The 14,271-nt window shown below is 45.6% G+C and overlaps 1 protein-coding gene across 1 annotated transcript in view; it reads right to left on the bottom strand.

Moving 5' to 3' along the window:
* TWSG1 (twisted gastrulation BMP signaling modulator 1) overlaps positions 1 to 13,958 on the bottom strand; it is a 37,997-nt gene extending 24,039 nt beyond the window's left edge. Inside the window, exons 1-2 of the mRNA XM_074987448.1 lie at positions 13,804 to 13,958; positions 8,191 to 8,355 (exon numbers count right to left, since the gene is read on the bottom strand). Coding sequence (XP_074843549.1) covers positions 8,191 to 8,313 — 123 coding nt within the window. The 5' untranslated portion in view covers positions 8,314 to 8,355; positions 13,804 to 13,958. The remainder of the gene's footprint in view (positions 1 to 8,190; positions 8,356 to 13,803) is intronic.
* Positions 13,959 to 14,271: the final 313 nt, after the last annotated feature.

Genomic DNA, 14,271 nt, shown 5'->3' with positions numbered 1-14,271 from the left:
CGTGGAGCTAGGTACCTCCTGCAAAGGTAAGTGAGTGTGGGTTGCGGGCAAGGGGGAGTAGGAGTAGGATGGGGTTAGATGAGGGGCAAAGGGACAGGAAGTACCTGGCTCTGGGGAGGAGGATGGGGTAAGAGTGGGATACTGGTGGTGCCTGGCTTTGGGAGAGAGAAGGGGCTCAGGTGGGCAGCTCATGGGGCTCAGGCAACTCAGGCTGGTGGGCAGCTGGCTGGCCCTAGCAGCGTAGGGCTTGGACAGGTGGGCGGCTGGCTCCAGCAGCACAGGTCTCAGTTGGCTTGGACAGGCGGCTATGGCAGCATAGGGCTCGGGCAGCTCTAGAGGCTGGCATGGGGCTCAGGCAGATGGCCAGCTAAGGCTGTACCAGGCACCTGCAAGGGACCAAGAAATCTATTTGTGCTTATTTTTAATTGTAAATGTTTTTATATCAAGTTTTTGTGTTTATTTGAAATTACAAATTGAATTTTTGGTTAAAAGGGGATTGGGTGATGGTAAAGAAAAGGTGGGGGGGTGAGGGCTTCTCAAAAATCAAAAGAGGGCATGATGCCAAAACGTTTGGGAACCACTGCTATACAGTATACCTTCAAGTTATGCGAGACTTGCGTTTCTGCAGCCCCCATGTTAACTTGTATTTTCGTACAAGTCGAGGGGAGATGGGAACCAGACTGCAGCTTGGTTCCCAGCTCCCCTGGGCTTAGCAGGAGACAGGAAACTGACCACCCCACCAGGGCTGGTCAGTTTTCTGGCTCCCGGAATGGCAGGCAGCTGGAAAACAGAGGGTCGCCTCGTTCTAGTCTCTGCCACTTGCTGCTGCCCTGCCGTTTCTCCTTGCTCGGCAAGTGGAGAGGAGCCAGAAGCTAGGCTGCCATCTGGCCCCCAACTCCCCAGCGCTCCAGGGATCAGGAAAACGCTCCTGTCAAGGGGGGCAGCCTGACTCTCGGCTGGTTTTTCTGCTCCTGTCTGGGACAGCAGCCTGAATCGTAGCTGCCACCCCTGACAGGAGCGGTTTTCCGCTCCTGTCAGGGCAGCAGGTGTGTTAACCCGAGACACATCCAACTTGGTTGTGCATACCTCAAAAGTTTATTGTATTACAGGCTTCATTTTCTGAGTTGAGTGAGAAACAAGATCTCAAGATAGGCAACAGCTGAAAAAGCTAATATTTTCTCCCTCCACCCCCTACATAAGTTAATGAGAGAAAAATCTGTGCAAGCAACCAGATGAAAACTAGTTTGTTAACCCAATTTTATTATGTACTAGACCAACAGCATATAAACATATCCACAGTTTATTTGTGGTATAACAAAAAAAACATGCAGTTACAAAATAGTCTTTATTCAATATTACAGTGCTGAAAAGGCTTCAAAATGCTTGATAGCTGTATTAAGTGTTTATGCAAAAAATTAAAAGCGTATCTTATCTTCACTGAAAAATATATCTTAAAGTAGAATGAAATTATACCACCTATGGTTGTTTCAGTCATGCAGTGCTGAAATGACAGATAAACTATTCACTTCTTAACATAAGCAGCTCCTGTCTGAAGATCTTCAGTCTAAGTTTTAGAGCAGGTCTCAGAGTAAATCCGGATTTCACGTAAATTGGCATCTGGCTTTTTCCCCAGCAGAACTCATGTTCTGCAGCCAGGGAAGCAGCAGCAGAAAGGTAAGTCCTGGGGTGGGGGGGCAGTTGGGGAGAGTTAAGCCTGGCAGTGGGTTAGGGCCATGGGAGGTGGGTGGCAGGGATAAGGTTGGGGTGGGTTAGGGCTGCAGGGGGAAGAGGGATGGAGTTAAGCTGGAGCTGTGTGTGGGGTGGTGAGTCAGAGCACCTCTTGGGCGGTGAGCCAGGACGCAGCAGGAGGTTGAACTGGAGCCAGAGCCAGACGCTGGCAGTGAGATGACTCTGTGTGTGTGGGAGGGGGTTTGAATTGGAGCCATGTGTGGGGGATTTAAACCGGGGCGGGGAGTGGAGGGTGAACCAGAGGCACGTGTGAGGGGTGGTGAGCTACAGGCAGGGGTGGGGGGTAAGCGGAGCTGGGGGTGGGGGGGCACTGAGCCAGTGGGGTTGAGCCAGGGCAGGGGGGACGAGTTAAGTGCAACTGGAAATCACGCTACAGGGTTTACAATAGGAATCAGGGTTAGACGCGTAAGAGCGGGGTCGCGTACTCTGAGTTAGCGTACTCTGAGACCTTACTGTACATAGTTCAAAGTAATACTATACATCTGCTTAAGCTCTGCTATATCTTACTCACAAAAGGAAACATTTTCTTTTGTTACGAGTGCCTAGGGCACAGGGGCAGGGAAGAGGGAAAATACTCAATTTTAAAGGGTTTGTTCTTATGCTAAGAGCTGGTGTTTAATGCGTGTATCGTAATATAGGTCCGCAATGTTCAATATGCTGGCTGTTCGCCACATGTGGGGACGCTGCAATGTGGCAAATAAGGCCACCCAGTCCATGTATGCACCCCATCATATGGGGAGACAAGCGTGTGGTGGCCCCTGTGGCTTTTGCCCCAGTGCAGTTGCTATGGCCCGGGGTCCCGTGGCAGCTCTGGCAAGTTGCCAGAATATAGAGTTAGAGTGGGCGTGGAGTGGGCTGGGGGTGCCTGGTTCTGGGGAGGGGAGGGGGGGGGGAGGGGGAGGGGGGGGGAGGGCATTAATTTAGAACAGAGGGGGTGACTGTGGCAAACTGGAAGGCCAACAGCCACATGTGTGGCGATCTCTGAATTCCTACTGGATGCCACTGATCAAGGTGATGTGTCTTTAATCAAACTCCCACTCCCCTGCAAAATGACTTGGACCCAAAATGACTCCTGCTTACCACAAGCCAGCCTGGCTGCTGCCTCTAAAACCTGTTCCTTGGAAACTGTTTGGAGAACAAGACTGGAATCTATTGACCTAGAGAGTTCTGAGTTACAGCCCTCCAAAACCAGGTTTCCTCTGCTGCCTTGTATTTTAACATGAGATTGGTACTAATGAATAGATGAATCACAAATCCTGTGGAGACAGATGTTGTGAACATTAATATAGCTAAAGATAAGTTAATTACTAACCCCTATGTACAAGGAGTTCTGGACTGAGTTTTCTGCTAATTGGATTCTTTGATTCATCCATTCACTACTCTAATTTTAACAGCAGAAGGAAACCCTGTGATCAACAGCTGGATTCCAAGAGCCAGGCCAGTAAGACAATAGTTATTCCTATGCTCCTTTGTGAATGTGAAATCAGCGTAAGGGAGATGTAAAAGACTGATGTGATTCTGAAAGTGGAGTTGTGTAGCATTCTCCCGGACGAGCTCACACAACATGGGACTATGCACCAGAATCTGGAACGGCCTGAAACTTACAGTGCCTATGGCTATTAAGGCTCTGCTTAAAGAATGTAGAGGGAAGATGAAGAAGGCTTTTGTTCTTTAATACCATTGGATAGAATCTCGTAGGTGAGCGTGAATGAGCTGTAAAAGGAAGTAAAGAGCTTATACATTTTAGCAACTGTGGGACAGGCACAGTAAAGTTACGTGCAGGGCTTTTTTTCCTGGAAGAACACACCAGAACAGAATTCCAGCACCTTTTTTCCCACTAGGATGCCAGAAAAATTTTCAAAACAAAAAAGCAGTCCAGTAGCACTTTAAAGACTAAAAAATAATTTATTAGGTGGTGAGCTTTTGTGGGATACACCCACTTCTTCAGACCATCGCCATACCAGACCAGACTCAATATTTAAGGCACAGAGAACCAAAAATAGTTATCAAGGACTTGATATTTTTGGTTCTCTGTGCCTTAAATAGACTCTGTTCTGGTATGGCTATGGCCTGAAGAAGTGGGTCTATCCCATGAAAGCTCATCACCTAATAAATTATTTTGTTGGTCTTTAAAGTGCTATTGGACTGCTTTTTTGTTTTCATAGAATACAGACTAACATGGCTATCTCTCTGTTACTATTCGAGAAAAATTTTCACCGCCAGTTCTGTAGCAGCACAGAGACTGGGACAGCAGCTCCCACCAGTCCCAGCAGCACACGGCCCGATGCATTAAAACTGAACACCCCAACCCCTCTGAGGACTCATCAGACTTGAGTTCCGGCATCATTTTTCTAGAAAAGAAGCACTGGGTGTGTGTGTTAACAAGATGTACTGAAGCACTGCTGAAAGAGAGCAGAGTTAAAACTACATGTGCAGAGTTAAAACGGTAGCTTTCTGCAAGGGGATAATAAACTACTGAGCAACTCCTAACCCCTGCATTAAGACTTTTTTGTTTTGTTTTCTGCAACTGAAATAAAAGTGGATAAGCTACTGTGTTGATGTGTGTTCGCTTCTGCTTGCCCCCACACTTTTTGAGCAAAAGTGCTGCTGCCCCTCAGAGGAAATGAAGGTTAACATACATGCAGTGACACTCCAGGACACAAAGGGGCTCACAGAAACTGCACACCTGTGTGCAAAGGGGGGATAACTTATCTAGCATTTCACAATGGCAGAGAACCATCACCCATGAACTGACAGCTAATTTGTTATTTATTCATTTATTTGTACATGCATCTGTATAACATATGGCTTGAACACCTACTCCCTGGAAAAAGAAGATGGTTGCTTTAGCATCTTGTGACTTCAGCCATTTACTGCACTGAAATTTCACCAGCATTGGAAGGAACTTCCACTAATGATAACAACTGGCTAGCTAAGATATGTACATGACTGCAGAAAGCTAGCTACATGGTCTTACACTTTTTATTTTCTTAAAAAAACAAAACAGCTCTGAGCGTGCAAACACACACACACACACAGCTATCCCTTACCTCCTCTGACACAAGACTCAAACTTTTCTTGCTCCTAAATATTTGAAATACAAATCCTATTTACTTGATTACATTTTTTTGTTTAGAGGAAAAACAAAAGGGCCACAAAATTCTAGCCAACAAAAAGGGCACAAATGAAGCAACTGTACTTGTAATATACAAGAAAATCCTTATGAATATGATGATGTTGATCTCATGCTCTTTTCTGTTATGATTTTTACAAAATAAATATTTATACGGGGACCACCCTTAAGCACTGCAGTTGTAAGGAGTGGCAGTAATGACTGGACTGCCTTCCAGCCCTGCTGGCAAAAATATTTACATAACTGTGTGCTATGTATGAGACAGCATGTGGATTTTTTTTCCAATAGTTCTTCAGTGCAGATGGCCTTCCTGCCTGACCATACAAATGACAAATATTTACTTACCGAAGCAACCCCAGAAGTATTAAAGAGACATTATCTATATTCCAGATCACAAAGTCCTACTTATTTTATGGCTGTACTATTTTCATAGGGAAAATCCTTTATATTCCCATTTCAGTAACTCGTACTTTTGCTTATTTAAATTCATAATTCATTTACCAATAAATTTTAAGAAAATGTAAAGTTGAACACCTTCACTCCCTTATACTCAGGGCTCAGACAGACATAGTGCATATCTCACTTAGCATTCAAATACTAGTCCCAGAGATATGTTAATACCACAAGTGCTGGTATTACAAAGCATAGAAGCAAATAAAAGATTGTATGATTCTCTAGGGGGACAGTCAAGACCTTAAGAGCTACTCTGTTTACAAGGGCTGTTTCTACACGTGCCACTAAATGGCCTGAAATATGCTAATGAGGCACGGATGCAAATTACCCACACCTCATTAGCATAAAATCATGTGATTTGGAGTCCAGAAGACATTTTTCCGGACTACAAAATGCTGTTTAGAAGTGCAGCCCCCCGGGGAATGTGTGTGTGTGTCTCTTCTGGAAGGAAGTCCTTCTTCCGGAGGCCCCTTCTTCCCAAAAATTTTCAGGAAGAAAAGGTCTCCGGAAGAAGGACTTCCTTCTGGAAGACCTCCCACGGGCTGCACTTCGAAACAGTGTTTTGGAGTCCAGAAGAACACCTTCCGGACTCCAAATCACGTGACCCTATGCTAATGAGGCATATGCTAAGGAGGGAATTTGCATCTGCACCTCATTAGCATATTTTGGGCCATTTAGCAGCATGCCACTTTTGAAGAAAGTGGCATGTGTAGAAACGGCCAAGCTGTTTTATGCCTGCACACAGGTTATCCCTTCACTGTACCTATGTAATACTAAAGCATAGTATTTCTTTCATAAGGTGCAAGCAGACGGGCAGAAGAGATGAATATCCCACCTATACCACAGTTGTAGAGACATCCTAAAATATTGTAGGGTCTCAGCACAATTGCATATATTTTGCATTCTTAATTTTGGAGAGAAATTTTAAAAGGGATAGAGATGACTGTATGAATTTAAAAGCAGCATAAAGGCAGGTTAAATGTTGGGCATCTAAAGCTCAACAGTATCCAGAAAAACTCCACTACAGCCAAATGAATGTCTGAGAGGGAGAAATCAGTGTTTGACAACTTAAGTGGACAACAGGAAGCAGGGAAAAAGTCTTTTTTTTAATATAAGGTCTTGTCTAGATTGGCAATTTGCTCTGAACGCCCTGTTTCAAGCAGGGTTAACTTCTACGAATGCAAACAGCAACTTTGCCTCTCTGGCAAGAGTCAGATAACACAGCCACATCAAATTGCTGTAACTCAAACTTATGGCCAATTTGTACAAGGCCTAAAAAAGCATTACAAATTATGAAATGTAAACTTTCTCTATGTCAGTAGATGACAGTGTCAATTCCAGATGACACAGAGAACTATAGTAAGTGCTTATGGAAATCACTAGTCTTTGAAACTTAAGTTCTTGCAGTTTTATTGTTCTACTGACAGGGATGCTAAGCACCTGTAATTCCAATCACCATCAGTACAAGGTGTAAGTGCTCAGTGCCTCCAAGAATCTGGACATTTACTAACTAGACATTTTAAACTGTTTTACCCTGTTGATTATTCCTAGAACAAAAAAGTTGTTAGAGAACTCTACATTAACTAGTTTTCAAATTTACTGTACATTTTAAAATTATAACTTTTGAAGAGGTTTCAAGTGTAATTTTACTCAAAAAATAAGACAACACATCAGCTTTCTGTAGGTATTGAGTTTACTAGCAAAAGTATTTTTTTTACCTTAAACAAAACTAAATCCCACTCTGTGAGCACTTTTCTAGCTCATGCATTATCCACAGAATTATTTAATTTTCAAACAAAGCAACTTACAGTATTAGAGGCAATGTGGGAGCCAAGAAAAATGAAAAACAAAAACAACTAAAACCACCCCACTACCTACCCAACCCCACTCCCCTCAAACTTTGCAGATCCCAGGATGAACATGCATGTTTGGCAAAGCTTCTTATTTATAAACTGTGCACATTTTATATGGAAGTCAGTGAAACAAACACAAACATTTCAAGCTGTTTATAGTCACATTTAAGACTACAGCCACACTTTAAGTAACCAGACAAAATATTTGCAGACATGACATTTTCTCTCTCGGCTCTCATTTCCCTAGCTTCACTCATCTAAAACCTAAGGTTAAGTGTGGAAAGCCTTGTGCTCCACTGCCTGCAATTTCTGGCACTAGTACACTATCCCAAGCTGAGGTGCACATTAAGAGTTTTTGACCACCATATCCAGCTCACATATTTTCAAAGCCATCACAAAGCAAACTTTAAAGATTTCCTTATATATCTAGGGCCCATAAGAAGTCTCCATGTCTAGATGAGACAGTTTTAAAGAGCGTTAGGAACCTCATGGAAAGCACTGAAAGCATCCTAATTTAAAGACACAAACTTAATTCTGATGCAAGTTTTCTGTAGTTGTATATTTCACTACTAACCTTATTAAAAAATGACTGGTACCTGTTTACAATTAGAATCTTTTGTTTGCAGTACAAATTTCAGAAAAAATACAAACCACATGCTATCCCTCTTGAGTCACAAACAAAGGAATCCACATTCATCTGACTTACAACATACAGGAGTCAAATGAACTTTTGTTTTGCGTTGACTTTTAAATTTTAAAATATGTTTTCATGAAACCATTTTCATGAATCAAAAACAGAGAAAATATACCATAGAAATATAATGGTTTACAAAGAGAATGAGGAATCCAGCTGCTTTTCAAACTACTAGTGAGCAGCTTGCTAAATTAAGTCTGTTGTTTTATTTCAGTAGAATTAAACATTGCCTATTGAAACTGCGGAATCTATTAAAGAGAGAGTTTCAGAATTTGTTTTAAAATCTTTAGGAAAAAGAAAAGAAATACCTGTATCAGACATTTACTGACATCACTAGCACAGAGAGCTTTATTGCAGCCCATTGATGGTGATATCCATAATAAGAACAGCAGGATAGTTACTGTAGGCACTGTGATATATTGTGATCTCATGATTTCCTGTGGGTAGTCAATTTCTGGAGCCTCCAAGCAGCACTGAAATAACAAAAAGCAACAGAAAAGATTATTTGCTGGAGTGTAAGCAAAATCCTTTTTGATTTTCCCATGTGATTCCCTTAAATGGATTTTAAAGGTTTGGCAGGGTAGACTTGAGAATTTGAAGCTTTATAATAAACTTACATTCAAATGTGTAGGTTTTCTTAATTGCCACTACTACTAAGTGAATTTTAATTGAACTTTTGCTGCATGCAAAAATATTTTTAAAAAGTATTAAAATTAAAGGCCTGATCCTGAACCCCCTCCTCCTCCCACCCACCCCAAAAAACAAAACCCACAGCTGTTAGTTTACTCACATAAATACACTTAAAGTATGTGCACAGGTGTGTGCAGCATCAAGGGCTAAAATTATTTGTATTAAAAACTCCTTAGCAACATAACATTTTTGTCACTTCAAAACAAAACTGCTTCAGAGTTAACAATGAGATGTTTCGATTTTCAATACATTAACAATATCCACATGCCAACTTTTCAAAGAAACAGGAATCTAATGTGAGGCTCCTGAACCTGTACCTGAAGGTGGGATTTTCAAAAGCACGCAAGGGACTAACATCACTGAAACATCTGCACCTAAATTTGGAGGACTACAGCTTGGCCAAAGCACTTCAGCTTCCTCTACCTCTGGAAGTTTAGTATATCAGTACATGGCATTTGACTGCATTAAAGTAGTTTGTGGACTCCAATCATGAACCAGCCCCCGACCCCGGTAGGGACCGTACAAATAAATAACAAAACGTCTGTGTGCCAAGGAGCTTAGGATGAGCTTATAGTGGTCTTATGGTAAAGATGATAATGAGCCCTGGATTTTTTTTTCTCAGCATATATGAATCTTCCAGTAGAAAAAATGCTATGTAAACTGAAATTCTACTAGCACTTAGGAAACTAACTAAAGAAACAATCACAATATATCCACTTGAATAATTCAACCTTATAAAATGGGAGAAAAGTAAAAAAAAAAAAAAAAAAAAATTATTTAAATATAGAAATAATTTAAAATTACAGTAAAAGTTTTATTATCCGGCATCCCTGGGGAACCAATGATGTTGAATAATCAAATGTGCAGGATATACAAGCTGGGGACAGGATCCGGCCCTGCTCTGCTCCCCTGGCCAGGGAGCACGCATCTGGCCCTTTGGCAGCCAGCCCCAGAGGAGTAACTGACCCTGCAGCATGACAGTTAACGGAATGTGCCAGTTACCTGGGTGCCCGATAACCTAGCTTTCTTTTACTGTAATATTTTTTAAATTTATAATTGAATTATTTGTATCTAGAATTTTGGGAGCTTTCCAATCCAGAGCATATATAAAGAACAGAGAGTCTTTCACACAATCAACAGCCATTTACTTTCACTGTTTAGTAGTTCATCAAACATATACGCTACATCTACATATAAGCTTGTCGATAAAACTTGTGGAGCATCTGCATGAAAAATACCTTTCTTGACAGCATCTGTCAACAAAAAAAGCTGTGTGGATCCTCTAGGGGGCCCTCTGTCGGCAGACAGGGCTTTGGGGTCACCTAGCAGCTTTGTCTGCTGAGCTTCTAGCTGGCTGTTCTGTTGAGGGAGCAGCTGGGCAGTCCGGCTGCTCTCTGTCGCCAGAGCAGATCAACAGCGCAATCTACTGTTGTGCGTGGCCACAGTCTGTAGACAGAAGTTTTGTCTGATGATATTTTCCAAAAGTAATTTCTGTCGGCAGATCGCTGTAGTGCAGACATAGCCATATAGTCTCAGGGGGTGGGTGGGGGAGTCGTCTTAGGCTATGTCTAGATTAGAGCTGTCTGTTGACAGAAGTTTTTATCAGAAGATATCTTCCAACAAGACTTCGTTGACAGATCATGTCCAGACCACAAAGCAGACCTCTTTTTTGATCCAGTCTGTTGACAGAGAGCAGACAGACTGCCTGGGCCTTCTCTCGACAAAACAGCCACCCAGAACACCGTCCAAAAGGGTCGCACAGCCAGCAATCCCTTCTTCGAGCCCCGCTGAGATGCGTCTTTAAAGACCACCCCCCAATACTCGCTCCCTGCCCATGCTGAGGCATGCCTACTTCCACAAGGGACAGCACAGCTGCTAGAGCAGAGCTTTGGTGCTTTCTGGCAGACACAACTCTTTGCAGTGAGCCATGGTGCCAGAACAGCCCCTGGGCTTGCACCAGCCTCACCCAGAGGTTCTTCAGCACCTGTGGCATCTCCTGATGGCTGTCCTCTTCCTCACGGAGGGTGAGCCTGACTCCGCTTTCAAGGAACTCACCACGGCTGCCAGTTGGTCACACTGCACCTGCCTCCCCAGGTGCACAGGCGGATCTGGAGGCACCACATCAGTTCTGACTGGTGGGACAACCAGCAAGTGGCTCCAGAACTGCCACCAGGGGAAGGCCACCTTCCTGGAGTTCTGTGCCTGGCTTGCTCCCTCCCTCTGACAACAGGACAACCAGCGGCAGCCCACCATCCCTGTGGAGAAGCGGGTCGCAGTCGCCCTCTGGAAGCTCACCACCCCCAACAGCGACTGCTCAGTGGGAAGCCAGTTTGGCATGGGGTAGTCCACCGTCCAGGCCCTCCTCATGGAGGTAAGGCACTCTCGCCCTGCAGTCCCTGCACAGGGAAGGACAAGGGTGTATACCGGGCCCAGCCACAGTCCTGGAAAAGTTCTTTTACCTTGGCCCGGACCTGCTCCATGCTGTGGGCAGGATGGCCCCATTTCAAAAGGTTAGTTGCCATCCAGGCATAGGTGGAACATTGCGGCACTTGGCCTTGGGTTGAAGGAGGGTGTCCCCTTTGCGCCACAGGTCTAGGAGGGGGCTTAATGCTTGGTGCCCCATGGTGGCTCCTGGAACCCCTGATTCTGCTCCCTCAAGGTGCAGGGGGTTCCAGGGTGGCTCTCTCAGCTCCACTGTGACTGTGAGGGCATAGGGGACATATGGAACTGCAGCCAGTAGCCCTGCTGCTTCCGTGCTCTCAACTTCCTGCCAAAGGGTTTCTCGGGCTCCCTGCAGCTTTCAGAGGGGCCGGCAGCAGGAACCATAGAGCGCTGATTGCTGTGGACAGAGTGTCCCCCAGGGCACCTACAAAGTGCACTGGAGGCCTTTTTTGTTGACAGAAGCCCCTGGAACTTCTAGACCAGCTTTCTGTTGACAGAGGCATTCTTCCTCATGGGGAGCAGGATAAGGCTTTCAACGAAAGTGCTGTCTTCTGTCGATTTACTATGAACAGAACACCCTGAGAATCTAGACACTCCACAAGTTTTGTCAACAAAAGCCTCTAATGCAGACATAACCTTAGTGTTAGTCTGCAGATTCACAAAAAACAAGATATCCTGGGGCACCTTAAAGACCAACAAAACTATTTATTAGGTAATTGTAAGTGGTGAGACCCACTTTATCAGTTTTGAATAGAAAAGAATAATTCAAAGTTTATATAGTGGGGGGAAGGAAGGCAGAGGGCAAAAAAGGGGGCAGAGTCATCTGTAACTAAAAAGACCAGTGGAAAACATAAAGTTAAGCGGGATGGGTGTCATTCTTGCAAATACCAAAAAAAGGAAATTGTAATCTGTAAGCTGAGAGCTGTTAAACCCAAGGTTAAATGTGTCAAATTTGCAAATGAATACCAATTAATAAACAATTAATAAATATTATTTTATATTTTATCATAAATTATCTAGATTTCTAGATTATTCTCAATAAAAATGACAGGAGCTAACATGAAGATACACTAAATGCTTATAAATAAGGAGATCTGATAGACTAGAGAGTGTGTTTCAATTCCATCAGTCTGGATTTAGTCATTATATATCAAAGGGCTTCTGAATACACAACTGGATAGCTGCCACTAACATGAATACACTGCTATAGAGTTATATTAATAACTTAATTCATTTTTTGTGATGGGGTGACTGGCTAACAATTTCTACATTCCATTGCTTATCTTAGTTGCCTCTTCAATTAGTACACCCTACCATGCCTTGTCCTCAAATCCTCCTTAGCCATCTTCAGAATCCTCACCTACATCCAGTTTCTGCCGGCCATCTATCCCTTGTTTAATCTTCCATAATTCAGTTGACTCATTCCCAGTTACTCTCTTTCTAAAATGCATGTTAAACCTTAACTTGCGAAAAAGGTTAAATTTAGCTCTGGCATAATTAACACAAGTTACTCACCTGCTAGCTACACTAGGAAAAGTGGTCAACACCTTTAGTTTGATTTTAGCTGTCTGAGCTAGCCAAAACATGTGTTACCTAAGTCAGTCCTAGATACCCATTTTTAAAAATCTAAACAAAAGAACCATAATGCAGGGGAGAAAAACACCTATGACTGGTCCATCAAGAGTTAGTGATTAACCTCCTTCACCTGCACAAACAATTGGTACTGCTGTCAGAGAGGCTGCTAGGTCAGCAAAAGAGTAGATCATGCTCTTTGAAGGGATCTGGGCCACCATGATTGGTAGGAATGATGAACAGAAAAAAGGAGCAAGTTACCTGAACTGTAATTTCTCTGGAACCACTTTTTTGCTGTGTGTACCACACCAAGCACAACGGGGGCCTGGTTCATGATCAAGATCAAGTGCTACAATCATATAAGGTCAGTAAGGCCTTTGTATAGCAGAGCTGCTCCTCTCACTATCTATATTGCTCTTGCCCCTTGAAGTGGCCGGAGGAGGCATATTTCATATAATTTGGCTCCATACAAAGATAAGACAGGGCTTGGGTAGCTGGGTACTGTAGTTTTCAAGTGAATGACAGTACAGAAACTCACAAACCAGCTACCACCAACTTGAACTTGATCCCGCAAGGAGAGGTAACACACACGACAGACTGGGGTTGGGTCTTTTTAAGTCTGTGCAACTATTTCCCCTCCACGGGTCCCTCCCAGCTCGTGAGCGCACAGCCACAAGGACACGAAACATCCGTACTGACCTACCAGCCACTGCGCTCGGTCCCAGCTCGCCGCCCCACCCGCCCTTCTGCCCCAGCCACCATTTCCCTGCCGAAGATGGCCCTGGCACAAGCCTCCCGGGCCGGCGACGCGGAAAACGAGCCCCAGTGGTTTGGTTTGCTCCTGAGCCGTTCCCAGCCTGCTCCGGGCAGGGGGAAGAGGAGGGCGCTGGCGCCATGTGCGCGGCGGGGGTGCTGCGACCCTCGGGGACGCCGCGCCGCACGGGGGGCCGCAGCGGTCCCAGCTACAGGCAGGGCCCAGACCCCGCCGGAGTCCCCGCCCCGGAGCGGTGCCAGGCGGGGAGCGAGCACGGTGCCGAGGCGCCGCTAAAAGGCGCTGGCACCCCAGGCCGGCCGCTGGGGGGAGGGGCGCGGGGGGGTCTCCAGCCTGTCTACACAGCGGCGCAGCTCGCTCCGAATCGGAGAGCGGCTGAGGCAGCCGCAGGGCCAGCTCCACTCCGCTCCCCGCGCAGGCCCCTCTCTCCGCCCCGGCCTCTTACCCCAGGCGTGGCGGCCAGGCTGCGCAGCCCGTGTGCCTAGCGCTCCGGTCCGGCGGCGGCCCCGCTCTGCACCCCGCGGCTCCCTCCCACACAGCGAGCAGGAGGCGGCCCGCGCGTCGCGCCGCTCCTCTGGTTCAGGGCCGGCAGCGCCCCGCCTAGGGGCGCCGTCAGGGGACGGGACCGTGCCCGGCGGGGGGAGGGGCCGACTCCCCCTCACACTTGTGGGGAACCGGCTGTGCCGCTCCCCGTCGTGTCTCGTCTCACCCTTGCCCCAGTGCGGGGAACGGGCCTCCGCTTTTCCTCAGCTCCGCCGAGCCGGCAGCTTGGCTCGGGTCAGTCAGGCCAAGCTGCCAGACTTTCCGAGGGGCTCCCTGGTGCCAGGCCGCAGCGCGGCCCTGCAGACAGGGGCCCCAGGTGGGGCAGCCACTCCCCAGGGGAAGTCTGGACTGGATCGCGACCTGTTTGGAG

The sequence above is a fragment of the Carettochelys insculpta genome, chromosome 2 (genome assembly GCF_033958435.1).
Source record: "Carettochelys insculpta isolate YL-2023 chromosome 2, ASM3395843v1, whole genome shotgun sequence".
NCBI classification, from domain to species: Eukaryota; Metazoa; Chordata; order Testudines; family Carettochelyidae; genus Carettochelys; species Carettochelys insculpta.
The sequence above is the reverse complement of the archived record's forward strand: the minus strand, read 5'-3'. Positions and strand labels throughout refer to the sequence as shown.